The sequence below is a fragment of the Tyto alba genome, unplaced genomic scaffold, assembly GCF_018691265.1.
Source record: "Tyto alba isolate M040663 unplaced genomic scaffold, T.alba_DEE_v4.0 Super-Scaffold_28, whole genome shotgun sequence".
Lineage (NCBI taxonomy): Eukaryota > Metazoa > Chordata > Aves > Strigiformes > Tytonidae > Tyto > Tyto alba.
Genome location: NW_024881302.1, coordinates 17913807 through 17930359, shown reverse-complemented (window position 1 = coordinate 17930359; position 16553 = coordinate 17913807). Strand labels below are relative to the sequence as shown.

The following is a 16553-nucleotide window of genomic DNA, read 5'->3' as shown; positions in this document are numbered from 1 at the left end:
CCTGGGTCAGACCTAGACCAGAGTCCGAGGGCTAACTCTGCTCCTGCCTTTGCTCCCTTCTCAGCTTCTAAGAGGTAAGACCAGGGCTGGTTCAAGCTAGGCTTTGGTCTAAGCTGTGAACCTTTTTTTGCTGTGGTAAAAGGGATGTTATATAAGGTGAGAGGGACCAAACTGATCCTTCAGCGGGAGGTGAGCTGGACTAACTCCCCCCGGAGCTGCCTTCAGAGGGACGCGGAGCAAAGCCTGTGGCCGGGAGCAGCGGCTGCTCTGGCTTCAGGAGCACCCTGCTGCTCAAAGGCAAAGCAAAAGTCTCAAGGGAAGAACCAACCAAATGTTTATTTTGAAAAATTAACTAGAAATAAACTAGCAAACGTACAGAAAGAGGCACTGGAGATTTAGCCCTTAAATCCTGCAGTAATTCCAGGATTTCTAGGTCTGATTTTCTCCTCCTTTGCTTTCCCCTCAAACGCCCACTCTTTGGAAAACAGAGGGACCGCCACCCTGCAAGTGCCCAGGAAAAAGTCTGGCCAAGCAGCCCTCTCGCTGCTGTCCTGAGCTGAGCCCAAGGGCTGGAGAGGCTCTGATCCCTGCTGCTGCTGACCCTCAACGCCAGGCTTAACGAGGCTGCAGTTAGACCGGGCTTTCTGCGCTGCTCTGTGCCGCTCGCCGCACCTCCTTCATGTCATAGGCCCAGACTTGCTCCAGCCCCTGCCCAAGGGTGCTGGTGGGGGTCCAGGAGGGGAAGGGAAAGCGTCCAGCCACCACCCGGGCTTCATCGGGGAGTTCGGCAAGGAGCTTGGTGGCCAGGGGAGGTTTCTGGGGAGAAAGAGACAGCCAGGGCCAGGCGGCCTTAGGAAAAAAATCACGTAGTGGCAGTGCCACCGGGGACCACAGCGCAGCTTCTCGGCATGGCTGGTGGGTCCCACGCAGGCAGCATCAACCAAAGACTCTTCCGACACAGAGGGCTGGTGCTAGCCCTGTGGGTGGTTGGGACTAGGACCAAGTAACAAGCGATGAGACGAGAGGAAACAGCCTCAAGCTGCACCAAGGGAGGTTTGGATTGGATATTGGGAAAAATTTCCTGGCAGTGTTAGGTTTACGGCTGAATTCGGTCTTAAGGGTCTTTTTCAACCTAAACAATTCTATGAGTTTATGAACTCAGGTAGTGCTGACCACCAAACCACTTGCTCCCAGCAATGCCCACTTGGTCTTCCTTGTTAAAAGAGTCTTTGCCACTGTCCCAGATTCTCTCTCTTTCCTAAGAAAACCCTCCCTCAAGCTTCCTCAGAACAAGTCGGGGTGCAAGGGACTGACTTACCACACTGGGGGCCAGGAACACGATGACATTGTAGCAATCAGACAGATTCACCTTAAAAGAGAAGGAAAAGGGGAAGAAGCAACAGGCAGAGGGGGAGCAGGGGGGGAACCATCTGAGTGGCTGAATGCCTTGTGGGTCATCTTCTGAGCCTCAGAGGAAGCAAAAATGCCCCATGTGTGGGACGGGGATGTGTTGGTGTGACAGGGAGCTGGGCAGGAAAGCAGCGCCTTTTGCAAAACACCTGCCTCCAGCATCGTCCCAGAACCACGTTACCTGCTGGGTTTTCTCCGCTCGGGCTGCGGGTACCCAATTCCAACTTTAGCAGCACGTGTCTGAAGGCCACCGTGCGCCAGCAGCACCTCAGAGCTCTTCTCAAAGCTGCTGCGAGAAGGAGCGCTGCTGCCTGCAAAACCAGCAGCCTGCCACGGGCTGCCCAGGCTGGCGCTGCCCTGGGAAGCAGGATGGATTTGCCGCCTCCTGGGAGCAGCGTGGGTTGGAGAAGGAGCGAGCAACCATCAGCAAAGCCCGTTCTGGAGATGCAGACCAAGCCCTGGCCCTGCCCTAGCTACGGCCAGCACTGAGCACAGCCAGACCCTCGGGACACTGTTACCTTCCACAGATCTTTCTTCAGGAAGGAAACCTTCCCGTGGTACCCAGCCTTCCAGGCCCGGTAGCTGGAGAGACACAGCAGCCAGGGGTTGAGCTCATAGCCAACGGCTGGTCTGAGACCTTGCTTATAAGCCTCTACCACCTGAAGAGAGAGAGAGTTGCAACTCAAATGAACCTCGGTGGCGAGTTTGGGGGAAAATGTGGGGAGCAGGGGCTGCTGCCTGGTTCCACCCGCTCCCTCCTCCTGCCTGGTGGCCAGGGTGACCTCCGTCCTCGGCACCTTCCAGGTGCAAAGGCTCTTTCCTCCTAGATCGGCCGTTCCCACCCTGCTCACTGCACGGGATGTCTTCTAGGGCCGATCTAGGGCCACCTAGGACTGTCTGGGACCATCTAGGGTGGTCCAGGACTTTCTAGGGCCACCTAGGACTACCTAGGGCCGTTTAGGACCACCTAGGACCATCTAGGGCCACCTAGGACTCTCTAGGACCATCTAGGGCAGTCCAGGACTGTCTAGGGCCACCTAGGACCATCTAGGGTGGTCCAGGACTGTCTAGGGCCACCTAGGACCATCTAGGGCCACCTAGGATGGTCCAGGACTGTCTAGGGCCACCTAAGACCATATAGGGCCACCTCCTAGGACTGTCTAGAACCATCTAGGGTGGTCCAGGACTGTCTAGAGCCACCTAGGACTACCTAGGGCCATTTAGGACCATCTAGGGCCACCTAGGGCCGTATAGGGTGGTCCAAGACCGTAGCTAAGAGGGCCGTCCAGAACCACAACCAGGCGCTGGGCAGCAGCCGGGTGTGGGGCTCCCATCCGCCCCCCTGGTGAGCGCAGCCCCCCTCCCCGCCCATTGCCCATCCCGGGGCTGCCCCAGGGCCCGTACCCCCCCCCACCCCCCCCCCAGAGCCCCCTGCCCGCCCTTACAAGCCGTCCGTCTCCCGATCCCAGATCCACCGTTTTCCCCGAGCGGCCCCGCAGCAGCGCCAGGGCGTTCGCCACTTGCCGGGGGCCGGCGGGCTGGTAGGGCACCTGGGGAGAGGCGGGGGGGGCGGTCAGGGCCGGGGGGGGCTGGGGGGGGGGGGGGGGGGCTGGGGGGGAGCGGCTGTACCTGGAGCCGCAGGGGGACCCGTCGGAAACCGGGCATCAGCAGGACGGCCCAGGTAGCCCAGGCGGCCGCTCCGCTGGCCACCGCCAGCTCCAGCAGCCCCCGCCCGCCCAGAGCCCCCCCGGTTCGCCCCCACCCCGGTTCCTCCGGCTCCTCCGGCTCCTCCGGCTCCATGGCTGACGGAAGGGGTGGCCCCGCCGCCCGCCTTCCGCCGCCGCTCCCCGCCCCGCCGGGCCGGCCCCGGGGGCTGTCCGTACCGGGGGGGGGGGCTCGGGGAACGGGGGGTGTCCGCACCGGGGGGGGGGACTCGGGGAACGGGGGGTGCCCGCACCGGGGGGGGGGGGGCTAGGGGAACGGGGGCTGCGGGGCTCGGGGAACGGGGGGTGCCCGCACCGGGGGGGGGGGCTCGGGGAACGGGGGCTGCCTGCACCGGGGGGGCTCTGGGAACGGGGGGTGCCCGCACCGGGGGGGGGGGGGCTCGGGGAACGGGGGGTGCCCGCACCGAGGGGGGGGGGGCTCGGGGAACGGGGGGTGCCCGCACCGGGGGGGGGGGGGGCTCGGGGAACGGGGGGTGCCCGCACCGAGGGGGGGGGGCTAGGGGAACGGGGGCTGCGGGGCTCGGGGAACGGGGGGTGCCCGCACCGGGGGGGGGGGGGACTCGGGGAACGGGGGCTGCCCGCACCGGGGGGGACCGGGGCTGCTCCCCCCCATCTCCAGTGGGTCTCTGTGCGGGGCTGGAGGGAGCGGCAGCGCCTGCTGCGGGGGGGGGGGGGGGCACAGGCGTGCACGACCGTGCGTGGCCGTGCGGTGTTGCGCGTGGCTGTGCACGGCCGTGCGTGGGGGTGCACGGTCGTGCGTGGCTGTGTACGGCTGTGCGTGGCCGTGTGCGGTTGTGCACGGTTGTGTGTGGCTGTGCAGGGTCCTGTGCAGTTGTGCAGGGCTGTGTGCGGTTGTACGCAGCCGTGCGCGGTTGTGCGCGGCTGTGCATGGTCGTGGGCAGTTGTGCGCGGTTGTGCATGGTCGTGGGCAGTTGTGCGTGGCTGTGCATGGTCGTGGGCAGTTCTGCACGGTTGCACGTGGCTGCGCATGGTCCCGTGCAGTTGTGCAGGGCTGTATGCAGCTGTGCAGGGTTGCACCGGGCCGTATCTGCCTGTGCACGGTTGTGCGTGGCTGCGCACAGGTGAGCAGGGTTGTGGGAAGCTCTGAATGGCTGTGTGCAGTTGTGCGCAGCTGTCCACGGCTGTGCATGGTCCTGTGCAGTCATACACGACTGTGCACGGCTGGGTGTGGTTGTGCACACGCGTGTGCAGTTGCACACGCTTGTGCACAGCAACGCACAGCTGTGCAGGGTCGTGGGAAGTTGGGCACGGCTGTGGGCAGTTGTGAACAGTTGTGCCCGCCTGTGCGTGGCTGTGTACCGCTGCGCTGCGTGCAGTTGTGCGGGGCTGTGCCCGCTCGTTCACGTTTGTGCGCGGCCGTGCGCCGCTGTTGGCGGCTGTGCGTGCCGCCGACGCGCGGGGGGGTGGGTTTCCTGCTGCGAGGGGGCCGAGACTGTGGGAAAATTCCAGTCTGTGGGAACGGGGGAGGGGGGGGGCGGGGGGATGCTAGGGGAAGGCGGGGGCAGCCAGGCCCCCGCAGCCCCTGCCCACCCGCAATTGATAAAAAAAAAAAAAAAACCAAAAAAAAAACAAAACACAAACCAAACCCGGGAACAATAACGGCTCAATTAGGACAGCACAAAGGGCAGGCAGCTTCCCTGCCCGCACGGGCGCTTGCTGCCACCTCATCATCCGGCTCGGGATTTCAGGGCCATCGCCTCCCCCCCCCGCCGCTCCCCCCTTGGCCTGTGGGTCACCCGTGGGGCTCCTCCTCCAGCTCTGGGGTGTCCCCCCCCAAAGCTCGGGGGTGGCCCTGGGGGGCCGTGCAATGGCCAGCGGCACCCCGTGCCCTTGCCACAGGGCAACCAGCCTCCTCACGTGCCTTGATGTCCCAGGGGAGCGCTGACGGCCCACGCGTGATTGTGGGTGGAGGAGAAAACCCTGTGGGCAGCTGCAGCCTGGGAAGGGTTTTGGGGTGCAAGGGAGCGGGATTGGGGAGCGGGATTCCAACCAGTGGCCCCCCCCAGGCACCTGCAGACCCCCTTGGCAGCAGCCAAGGGAGGAGCTCGCCTTCACCTCACGCTTACTTGTGGGAACCAAATATTCTGCCCTTGGAATGAGGATGCACACGCACCCACACACGTACACACACGTGTGCTCTACCCTCAAACCAAGGTGTGCAGCTCGGGGCGCTTAGTGACAACCAGACCCCAGTAAACCGCACGCCCCAGAGCAGCGACGGGGCTCCAGCGAGGAGGAAAAGCTGTCCCTACACCCTGCGGGTAGCCCAGAAATCCTGCCCAGGGCTGTTTCCACTCCCCGGGGTCACGGGGATTGCTCTGATTTTCTGGTGCTCGCTGGCAGGTGGAGCCAGTTAAGGCTGTGAGGGAGCAGAAAATCGGGAGAAATAGGAGCTGAGGGAAGAGGGGGGCTGGGGGGGCTGCTGCTGCAGAGGAGGAGGATGGTCTGTGGGGACGAGCTGGTCCCTGGGGCAGCCCAAGGCCTGCCGTGATGCTGCAGAGCAAATTAATTAATGAAGCAATTCCCAGGCAGGGCTGAGCCTTCCTTGCTGGGCCCCCAAGAATTGGCGGGGGGTGGCAGCATCCCTTTCTGCCCCAGCCCCGGGGTGTCCGGCAGCATCTCGGGGCGCCGAGCCGAGCAGGTGGCCGGGCAAGGGGACCAGTTGGGATGCGCCACCGAAGCCAACAAGCTTTTAATCCACCTCTTTCCAGAGCAGCTTCCCCCCGCCGGGGCTGTGGCGGCTGCAAAGCAGCCCTGACCGCCAGGAATTTCTCGCTATGCGCTGGGAAAGCTCCTTCCCACCAGCTGTCGGCAGCCCCAGCCGCCCAGAATAGGGGAGAACCGGGGTGAGGGGCTGCAGGGGCCCCCGCTGCACCCCAGGGTCCTGCTCCAGCCTCGAGCAGCCCTCCCCAGCACAGGGATGGTGCTGGCTTGGCTTTAGCCTGGTCAAAGCGGGGGGGCTCGAAGCAGACCCTCGTGCCAGGCTTTGGGGCACAGCTCCCCAAGGGGTGTGCAAGTTTGGGGGGGGTGGGGGGGCTGTCGGTGTCCTCAGGGTCACCAGGCTCTCGCTTCGCCTCTCGCTGAGAGCGGTGGGGTAGAGCTCACTCCGTCCTGCCCGGGGCTTGGGCTGCGCCCCCCCTGTTCCTTCACTGCTGCCCCGTGCTGCCCAAACTGCCCCATCCCACCTGCTCCTGGCCCCGGGGCATCATCCTGACCCTATGGGGCATCCCCGAACCCCAAGAGCCTCACCCTGACCTTACGGGATATCCCCTGGTGCTGGGGGGTAATATCCTGACCCTACAGAGCATCCCCTGCCGCCAGGGGTAATATCCTGACCTGAGTGGGGACCCCCTGGTCCAAGGGGCATCATCTTGCTCCTGCGGGGTGCTCCCTAAACCCAAGGACATCATCCTGACCCTATAGAGCATCCCCTAAACCCGGGAGCATCATCCTCACACTACGGGGGACTCCCTTGTCCCAGGGGCATCCCCCCTGCCCCACGGCCGATCCGGGGCAGGCAGGCTGCCCGGAGATCCCCGGGGCCGGGGGCCGCAGGGAGGGCTGAGGGGGGCCGGCTGCCTTTGTGCCTCCCCTTTGTGCCCCGTGATTCACATGTGCAGGCTTTTATCCAGCAGCCGGGAAGGAGGAGGGTGAAAGGGGCAGGAGAGGGGGGGAGAAGGGCTGGGGCAGGGGAGGGGAAATGGCGGGAAACGGCGGCTCCCTTTGTGCGACGGGGATGGGGACAGGAACCGACCGGGGGGACACCCTGCCAGTGCCACCGCTCCCAGTGTGGACCCCCATCGGCAGCGGGAGCGAAGGCTCCACTGGTCCCCGGCGGGTCCCCTGGGCTGGGACGTGTCGTGTGTGTCCCCCCCCGTGCCCAGCCGCCTGGGTCCACGATGGGGCTGATCCCATGGGGGATGAGGAGCCCTGGGCACATTTCCACCAAGGGGAGCTGGTTTTGGGGTGCTGCTCTCCGTGGCAGCCCCAAACCCACCCGTGCGGGGGGACGGGTGGATTGGGGGGCGGGGGATTTTGGAGTGGGTCTGGCTGGATGCCGGGTGGGCGTCACGGTGCTCACAGGAGTCCCTTCTCCGGGCTCACAGGGTGCTGCCACAGCCCTTGGCCATTGCCACCCGTCTCTCCGAGCCCGGCCAGGCTCCAGCCGCCCCTCCAGAGACCCCCATCTCCCAGCTGCTCTGCCCAAAGCCTCCCCCAGCACGCTGTGGCCCCCCAGTCCGCTCTCCCTCCCGCCCTGCTGCCTCCCACCACATTTTCCATCCTGTAATGGAAACATTAACCGGGATGGAGTTTGTCTCATTGTGTTTTTACCCTCCATGGCCTCACTCCATGCCAAAAGGCCGGGCAGGAATTTGGTTTGGCGGGAGCCAGACTCTGCTTTCGGGGAAATGCTCGGATGACCGGCCCCAGGGAGATGGGGATGCCGAGGCTGCGGGATACTGCCTGGTGCCGTGGCAGCCCTGAACAGCAGGGAAGGGCTGTTTTCCCCATTCTACTGTGGGGAAACTGAGGCACTGGCTGCCTGGTCCCCTCCGTGGGACGGTCCCGTAGGAAACATTTATGCCCTGGCCAGGGCACAGCCGCCACGGGAGCCGGCAGCCGCGGGAAGCGAGGGCGGCCGACCCAACCTGACAGCAGGGCAGAGGGCACCGAAAACAGCACGAAAACCTCTGCAGCAGAGAATGAGCAGGATAACAGCCCTTTCCGCCGCAGCAGAATGAGCTGGTTTGGCCAAATAAACAGTTTTGAAAAAAAACAAGAAATTCTGCTGCTGGACTGAAAGCCACCGGATGTTCGGCGCATTAAATGCCGTAATTTAGCCGAGAGGAATGCGCTGGATTATGGTGGGGTCGGAGCAGCCATGCTCTATCCCTGAGGCGTACGGAAGATGCTGTGGGCAGCCTGATTCCCTTAGCACCTTGTTTATTGCTTTTCCAGCCTCATTTTACCTCCTCCGCTGGGTTTCCCGCTCCCTCCCACTTCCCCTTGCCTTGCTTGGCTCCCGCCTGCTGCCAAAACCTGGGGCGATGCTGGCACCCTCGAGAGCCTGGTGTGGAGCATTGGTCTCCCCAGGGTCGAATCCTGCCCTCGACCCCAAAACCAGCACCAGCACTTTGGCAGTAAAGCATAAAATAAGCATCTAACTCTTCTCAAGGAAAAACATGTGTTGCCTATCAAACCCACCGGGCAGGCTCACAGCCACAAGCTCACAGGCAGGATCGTGCCATAACCCGATCTTTTTCTACACACACACACACACACACACATATATATATATATTTATATTTAATTAAACACCAAAGCCCACAGTGCTTTGGAAATGGTTTCTTGACAAGGAAAAGCGGGTAATGGTCAGCAGGGGCACCAAATCCTTGGCAGTTCAGCCTGGCCAGCGGTATTTGAAAAGGTGTTATTGAAACAACACTGAAAAGGTATTAAAGCACAAACTGACGTGTGCCATGACCCCAACCCGGGTGGTTGGGGGGGCTGGGGGTGCTCAGGGGCTGAGCTTTTCCAGCGCTGAGCCCCTGTGGGCATCCCCGATGGCAAGGAAAGGTCCCTGGCTGGGGGTCCCCTGTCCCATCCCAGTCCCCCCCCCCCCCTTGCCACCACCTCAGAGCCCGGAGGAGCGGGAGCCAGAGGCCGGGGGCTGGAGCCCCCGTGGAGGGGGGCAGCGGCGGGGCAGGAGCGGGCAGGGCTGGGAAGCCACCCCCGCACAGCCCAGCACAATGGGGCCTTGTGGCCGGTGGCTCTGACGAGAATCGGCCCTGACAGCGGCTCCGCCGGCGGGGTCACCCGCCCGGCACGGGGCCACCCGACCCACGGCCACCCACCCCCCGCCCTGCCCACTCGCTCATACCCGGGGAGAGGAACCCCAAACCCCGGTGACACCAAGCATGCAGAGTTTAGAAACTGCAATATATCTTTCTCTATATATAGATATATAAATAGTAGGGCTGTTCCCAGCCCCCAGGAGGCAAGGTCAGTGGTCGGAGCTGGCACAGGGTTTCGCGCCGTGGCACACACTGTTGGTGAACATCCCGCCCAGCTTTTTAAAAAGAGATGCACACACGCACGCTACAAATACAGCTTAGTTTATTAAAAAGGAAAACAAAAAAAACAAAAACAACAACAACAACAACAAAAAGTCACAAATTTGGTATCGTTATAACTTTAGTGCACATACGATGGCCCCCCCCACCCCCACAGTCAAAAATCCCCCCGCCCTGGCTGGCAGGGTGTGCCCCACCGCCGGTGAGCCGGCGTAACCCGGCCCCGGGCCGGTGGTGCCGGGTGGCACAGCCTGACCTCTCCCCGCTCCCGCGGCACCTTCCTGCGTTGGCGCTTTGGTCCTGCTCCCCGCGCCAGCCTTCCTCCCTCCTCGCCATCCCCGCTCGCCGCCTTCCGCCTCGCTCCTCTTCCTCGGCACCCACCCCGCGGCTCCTGCCCGCGCCCCACGTTGCGGGCAGGGCCAGGGCAAGGCTTGCCGCTGCCCCGCTCCCCCTTTCCACCCCCGACATTACAAATCCACCTCCTGGCCCTTCCGCACCCCACCGTGCCTGCCACCCGCCGTGTCCCCGGCCCTGCCACCACGGCCACGTGCCACCGAGCCCTCCCGGGGCGGGGAGGGTGAGGGACGGCTGCCCCATCGCGCTGCATCCCCCCCCGTGCCCCGCAGCGTCCCCTGAGCATGCAGCACCCCCAGCCCACAGCAACCCGGTCCCCAGGGAGCTTCCAACCCTCTGCCCCCCCAGTGCTGCACCCCTGGGCAGGTCCCCGAGGATCACAGGCAAGCGTGCCCTGAGAAAATCCCTTTCCCTCCTGGCAGGATTTTCGCGGGACACCCCCCCCCACCCCCAGCCAGGTGGCAGGGGCTGCTGGAGCCCAGCTACACAGCGAGGACCGAAGCGCCGCGCTCCCGCCGGGCACCATCGCTGCACCCCCGGGACCCCAGCCCCCCCCAACAGCACCCGCGGGGCCGGGCTGCCCTCCCCGAGCCACTCAGTCCACGGGGAACTCGCAGGGGTTCTGGCGGGTGCGCCGTGCCCCCTCGTAGATGCGCTGGAAGTCCCTATAGCGGGGCGCGCAGCTCAGCCAGGCTTCGCCGAAATGCAGCCACCCCGTGAAGAGGAAGGTGCCGGGGCCCGGCTTGACGCCGCAGCGCAGCGGGGTGCGGATGCTGCCGGCCGGCCTCCCCGGCCACCCCCCTGCCTGGAAGAGGGGGAACTTTTGGCGGTGGATGCGGGCGGCGCTCACCCCGATCACGGATTCCTGCAGCTCCACGTCGTTGGAGACGCTCCGGATGCTGCCGCGGATCACTGCGGGGGGAAAGCAGGGAGGGGTGTCAGAATGTCCCTGTGCCCATCCCCATGCCCATTCCTGTCTCCATTGCTGTCGCCATCCCCATCCCTGTAGCCTTCCCTGTCTCCAACCCCATCCCCATATCCCTGTCCCCTGTCCCCATCCCCATATCCCTGTCCCCCTCCCTGTCTCCATCCCCATATCCCTGTCTCCATCCCTATATCCCTGTCTCCATCCCCATATCCCTGTCTCCATCCCCATATCCCTGTCTCCATCCCCATATCCCTGTCTCCCTCCCTGTCTCCATCCCCATATCCCTGTCCCCATCCCTGTCTCCATCCCCATATCCCTGTCTCCATCCCTATATCCCTGTCTCCCTCCCTGTCTCCATCCCCATATCCCTGTCCCCATCCCTGTCTCCATCCCCATCCCTGTCTCCATCCCCATATCCCTGTCCCCATCCCTGTCTCCATCCCCGTCCCCATATTCCTGTCTCCATTGCTGTCCCCGTCCCCATCCCTGTAGCCTTCCCTGTCTCCATCCCCATATCCCTGTCCCCATCCCTGTCCCCATCCCCATATCCCTGTCCCCATCCCCATATCCCTGTCCCCATCCCTGTCCCCATCCCCATATCCCTGTCCCCATCCCCATATCCCTGTCCCCATCCCTGTCCCCATCCCCATATCCCTGTCCCCATCCCTGTCTCCATCCCCATATCCCTGTCCCCATCCTTGTCCCCATCCCCATCTCCACCCCCAGCCCACAGCAGCCTCTATGACACTGCTGGCTGCCACCCAAGCCAGGCCAGCCCGGGAAGGGGAGACCAGGGCTGCCTGGGAGCCATTTCCCTCCCAGTTCAAGTTTCTTTCCCAACCCCAGGACACCCCCCCCCCCCCCCCAGCATCCAAGGAGGGGCCGCACTCACCAAAGTCACTAGTGCAAATGGCCATCAGGATCTCGGTGTCGTTGCACGGCCGGCACGCCCCTACAACGGCCAAGCATGGCCCGTCACCACGGTGGCTCCCGGTGACCGGCCTCGCAGGGTGACCACCCCGGCTCCAACCCCTCCATCCCCTCGCCTCCGCTCACACCGGGGACACCCCTCACGGGGGAGGCGGCGGCCCCGGGGGAAACTGAGGCAGGCCGAGCGGCTCGGCGCTCACCTTCTCCGGTGAGGCTGGCGGCGGGCAGAGCCGGGCGGGCCAGCCAGTCCCCCCGCAGCTCGTAACGGAAGGCGGCGATGCGGCGGCTGATGTCGCGGTGCGGGGTGGCCTGAAGGAAGAGAGCCACCTTCTCCCGGGGCAGCCAGCTGAAGCAGCGGACACGGGGCCGGGGGGCCTCTGGCAGCAGCAGCTCCAGCACCCCCTCCCTCTCCAGGTAGAGCTGAGCCCCCCGGAAAGTGCTGGCGGGTTTGACGCAGGCGGTGACGTGCTGGGGGTTCCTGCCCTGGACGGCGGCGGCGGCGGCAGCGGCGGGGGGCAGGCGGGGGGCCAGGCGGAGGCGAAGGGCCCCCGTGGGGTACAGCCATTCCAGCGAGCCCTCGGCGCAGTGCAGGGAGAGCTGCTCCACGCTGCCCGCCTCCTGCGACAGCCCGCTGCGAGGCACAGCACCCCCGTCAGATGGGACACCCCCCCCCCCCCAAAACGGAGTGACGGGGACCCCCCCTCTCCCATCCCATGTCCCCCCGGCACTCCTGCGTGGAGGCGTGCAGGGTGAAACGCGGGGAGGAGTAGCACCAAACCCTCAACGCCTCGGACTTGGGGTGCAAGCGCATCATTTCGGGGGTGCTCGTGTTTCTCAGCACCTTCCCGGGGGGGGGGGGGGCCACAGCAGCACAGCCCCCCCTCACACACCCAGCATGGGCTCCCAAACCACCCCAGTCAAAGTGCCTATGGTCTTGGGGTCGCTTGTTCCCTTGCATCCCCCCACTTTGGGGAATCCCCAGTGGGTTCGGGGGGGGGGGTGGGGTGGGTTACGTGCCCCCCCCACCCCGTCCCCCCACTCTCGCGGGATTCGGGCTCTTGTGTAAACGGTGCCCAGAGCAAAGTCTTGCCCACTACGATTTAGCGGGACAGACACACACGCGCGCGGGAAAGCCAGGCTGGGGGGAGTGGAGGCAGCCGTGGGGTTGCTTTGTCGCGGCCACGCTGCTCGTGGCCCCCCACGCCCCCCGCGTGGGGCTTGCGGCAGCCCCTCCTGGCGGGCCCCGGCTCTTTGTTCCGGAGCTCGGCGCCTTCCCCACGGCGGCCAGCGGCGTGCCGAGCCCTGGCGCGGAGCCTTTTCACGGGTGGGGAGTCTCGGGGATGGGACTCCCAGACAGCCCCAGCACCCTAGAGACCAGCATCCCTCATTGCGGGGAGTGGGGAGGGAGGGGGGGCAGCCGCACCCAGGAGTGGGGAAACTGAGGCAGGCGCAGATTCCCAGCATCCCACCCGTGACCCTTGCCCCACGGTGGTGGCGGGGTGGCAGCGGGGAGGGAGCACAGACACCCACACACCCCACACCCCCCCACACCTCCCCGCGTCCCCATCCGATTTTGCGGGCGGCGGGAGCTCCCCGAGGGGGGGGGTTGTGCTGAGCCGCGGCCGCGCGGGTGCCCCCCGCTCCGTTCCCGGGGCTGCCCCCCCCCCCCCCTCCCGGTGCCGGTGCCGGTGCCGGTGCCGGTGCCTACCTGCCCCTCCAGCTGCACTGATCCGCCCAGGCCCCGCCGAGCGCCGCGCCCAGCCCGGCCAGGCAAAGCGCCCGCAGCGCCCACATGGCCGCGGCCGCGGCGGCCCCGGGGGCCCGGCCCTGCCCGCACCGCTGCCCGCACCGGGGCCGGGCCGGGGCGGGGGGGGGGGGGACACGACACCGGGGGTGGGGGGGGGGGGGAGTGGGGAGCGGGGCCACCACCCCGCGCCGCGCCCCAAACTTTCCGCCAATGGCGGCGGCGGGGCGGGGCCGCCCCCCCCCCCTCCTTCGCCCATCCTCCTCCTCTCCCCGCCCCCCCCCCCCCCCCCCGGGCATCCCCGACCCCCCACCCCAGCCCGGGGGGGCTGCAGTGCCCGGACACACGCACACACACACACACACGCACACACACACCCCCCATCCCGGCTGGCTGCCGGTGAGGGGGGGGGAGGGGTGGGACCCGGGCTACAGACACCCCTGGTTGTGTTGTGCCCCGAGTTCCGTACACCCAGGGCTGTGCACACCCGGGGCTACAGGCAGCCCAGACCGGGTACAGCCCAACTATGCACACCCCGAGTTATGCACACCCCAAGTTATGCACACCCCGAGTTATGCACACCCCAAGTCATACACACCCCGAGTTATGCACACCCCAAGTCATGCACAGCCTGGGTTATGCACACCCCAAGTTACGCACACCCCAAGTCATGCACACCCCAAGTTATGCACACCCCAAGTCATACACACCCCGAGTTATGCACACCCCAAGTCATGCACAGCCTGGGTTATGCACACCCCAAGTTACGCACACCCCAAGTCATGCACACCCCAAGTCATGCACAGCCTGGGTTATGCACACCCCAAGTTATGCACACCCCAAGTTATGCACACCCCAAGTTACGCACACCCTGGGCTCTGCACACCCCAAGTCCTGCACACCCCAGGCTACCAGCACCCCAACCTGTGCACACCCCAGGCTACCCACACCCCAAGCTTTACCCACCCCAGGCTGCACACACCCCAGCCTGTGCACAACCCAGCCTACCACCCCCCAGTTTACATACACCCCCCCCCCAAAATGCGACCCCCAAGAGTTACACACACCCCAACCTTCATATAAACTCCAACCCCCCCCCAGCAGCACCCCAGGGGCGTTTTCTCAACCAGGGGGAGCAGAGGCACGTGGCGGTGGGCCTGACATTGGGGTCACGCACACCCGAACCCCCATTTCCCCCCACCCCGAAACCCACCCTTCAGGATTTTATCCCCCCCCCCCCCCCCTTCAGCCGCTATTGTACCAGCACCACAAACCCCCGCAATTAATTAAGTTTCCATCCAGTGACAGCCCGCCAAAATGTTTGAAATAAACACCGAACAATTGGGATGGGATGATACAGGCCGGGAACAAAGTCCCCGGAGAGAGGGTGGAGCGGAATGGAAATGAGGGATTGTAAATTTGGATGGTGGAAAGAAAGAGGGGAAGGGGAGGGGGCCGGGGGGGGGGGGGGGGGGCGTGCAGGCGGGAGAGCGGGATTCGAAGCCCTCCGGCCATGAAATGATGCTGAAAGAAGTCAAGCTGCTGGAATCCGTGGAAAATGAGGGGCCGGAGGGGGGCTGCGGGTTAAGGGGGAGCCGGTCGGGGTGGGGGGGTCGGGGTGGGGGGGCCGAGAGGGGGGGTGGGGGGTGTCTGTGTGTCCTGGCCCTCGCGCCGTGGCTGCTGGCTGCTGCGCGGGGTTGCTCGGCCGGAGGGCCTGGCTCGCAGGTGACTCCCTGCGTGGGGTGACGTGGGCCCGGAGCCGGATCCTGTGCCACCGTGGGCAAGCGGGGCCAGCTGGGCTCAGAGCTTGGCGTGGGGGGCCAGCCGGGGAGCCCACAAACAGCCCCCAGCCCGTCCCCAGAAGCAAGGTGGCACCGGAGGACAAGGTGGGACGTGTCACCTGAGGTTGGGGTGGCACCGGGGTCCCCAGGGGGGGACCTCCCCCCCACCAAGACTGATTCGCTGCCCGGTGGGTTGCTCAGCACCCTGGGGGGACATTCCCTTGGGACACCCAGGGGTGCGGGGGAGGTGGGACGTGGCTGTTTGCAGGCCGGTGTCACCGCCCCCGTAGGCACATGGCACTGAGCTGGTCCTAACCCCACCCCAGCACCCTGGGGTGAGTCTGCACCCCTGAGCCCCCCCCCCCCCCCCAGCCCTGGTGGGGTCTGAGCACCTTAACTGGGTGTTACGGGACAAACCTCGGCACCAGCCGGACAAAACCACCGTGGCCAGCCCTGGCTTCCCCCCACACGGCCACTGGGCACCCCTGCCCTGGGGGCACGGCCATCAGCGTGGCCAGGAGCCCTTTCGGAGCAGCCACCACAGCTGGGGCTGACCTGGGACCTGGCAACCCCCCACCCCCACCCCCCCACCCCAGCACCCACCAATTTGCTCAGCCCTCTGGGCCAGCCGATGGGGCAGAGCATCTCTGGGCTTTAATGGAGCAGCCACCGGACAAAATGCTGCAACCCCAAGGTGTGAGGGGGTGGTGGTGGGGTGACCGTGGCTGTGCCCAGCGTCCCCACCATGCCCCTTGGCCCCGGCTGCTTCAGAGAGGGTGGCACCCATAGGGCTGGGGGGCTGGGAGTCGTCAGCCCCCCCCCACCCCGCAAGGAGCAGCGGGGAGCAGGGGAAGCCTCCGGAGCCTGCAGCGGGCCCCCCCCCCGCCCCGCAGCCCCCGGGATGCTTGGGCTCGCAGTGCCCTCTTGTGACCGCGGGCAAGGCGGCTGCTCCTCCGGCAGCCCCCCCTCCCCCCGGGGCCTGGGGGGACCCCAGGGGTCTCCGGGGAGGGGGAGGCCACGTCCCGCAGCGGAGCAGAACATCGAGGCGTCGAATGGGACCTGCAGAGAACAGCCTGAGCCGGGCAGGGACATCTCCCGCTGGGTCAGGGGGCTCCAGCCCCTGTCCGGCTGGGCCTGGGGCACTCCGGGGCACCCACAGATCTGCTGAGCACCCACAGCTCCTCCGGGGCACCCACAGATCCTCGGAGCACCCACAGCTCCTTTGGAGCACCCACAGATCCTTGGGGGCACCCACAGCTCCTCAGGGCACCTACAGCTCTGCTGGGCACCCACAGATCCTCGGGGGCACCCACAGATCCTCTGGGGCACCCACAGCTCCTCCGGGCACCCACAGCTCCTCCAGGGCACCCACAGCTCTGCTGAGCACCCACAGATCCTCGGGGGCACCCACAGCTCCTCAGGGCACCTACAGCTCTGCTGGGCACCCACAGATCCTCTGGGCACCCACAGCTCCTCGGGGCGCTCACAGCTTCTCGGGGCACCCACAGCTCCTCTGGGGCACCCACAGTTCCTCCGGTCACCCACATCTCCTCTGGGGCACCCACAGCTCCTCTGGGGCACCCACAG

General features: G+C 65.6%; 2 protein-coding genes across 2 annotated transcripts; both read right to left on the bottom strand.

The window, feature by feature from the left end:
- Positions 1-317: 317 nt before the first annotated feature.
- ANTKMT (adenine nucleotide translocase lysine methyltransferase) lies at positions 318-3216 on the bottom strand. The gene is made up of 4 exons (XM_042798588.1): positions 3040-3216; positions 1929-2069; positions 1319-1369; positions 318-816 (listed from the first exon to the last, which is right to left on the bottom strand). The coding sequence occupies exons 1-4, from the start codon at positions 3208-3210 to the stop codon at positions 631-633; spliced, it is 549 nt and encodes a 182-aa protein (XP_042654522.1). The 5' UTR covers positions 3211-3216; the 3' UTR covers positions 318-630.
- A 6718-nt stretch (positions 3217-9934) lies between these two features.
- On the bottom strand, positions 9935-13268 carry METRN (meteorin, glial cell differentiation regulator). Its single transcript, XM_042798585.1, has 4 exons — positions 13150-13268; positions 11642-12072; positions 11404-11463; positions 9935-10495 (listed from the first exon to the last, which is right to left on the bottom strand). The coding sequence occupies exons 1-4, from the start codon at positions 13233-13235 to the stop codon at positions 10179-10181; spliced, it is 894 nt and encodes a 297-aa protein (XP_042654519.1). The 5' UTR covers positions 13236-13268; the 3' UTR covers positions 9935-10178.
- Between the last annotated feature and the right edge of the window lie 3285 nt (positions 13269-16553).

What these genes read in the sequence shown, in the direction of transcription:
- ANTKMT (XM_042798588.1), bottom strand. Translation starts at nt 3,210, where the DNA reads ATGGAGCCGGAGGAGCCGGAGGAGCCGGAGGAACCGGGGTGGGGGCGA. An exon ending in TGAAGAAAGATCTGTGGAAG is followed by an intron (nt 1,370 to 1,928) that starts GTAACAGTGTCC and finishes TTCTCTTTTAAG; the next exon opens with GTGAATCTGTCTGATTGCTA. An exon ending in TGTTCCTGGCCCCCAGTGTG is followed by an intron (nt 817 to 1,318) that starts GTAAGTCAGTCC and finishes CTTTCTCCCCAG; the next exon opens with AAACCTCCCCTGGCCACCAA.
- METRN (XM_042798585.1), bottom strand. Translation starts at nt 13,235, where the DNA reads ATGTGGGCGCTGCGGGCGCTTTGCCTGGCCGGGCTGGGCGCGGCGCTC. An exon ending in CAGTGCAGCTGGAGGGGCAG is followed by an intron (nt 12,073 to 13,149) that starts GTAGGCACCGGC and finishes TGTGCCTCGCAG; the next exon opens with CGGGCTGTCGCAGGAGGCGG. An exon ending in CGCCAGCCTCACCGGAGAAG is followed by an intron (nt 11,464 to 11,641) that starts GTGAGCGCCGAG and finishes TGGCCGTTGTAG; the next exon opens with GGGCGTGCCGGCCGTGCAAC.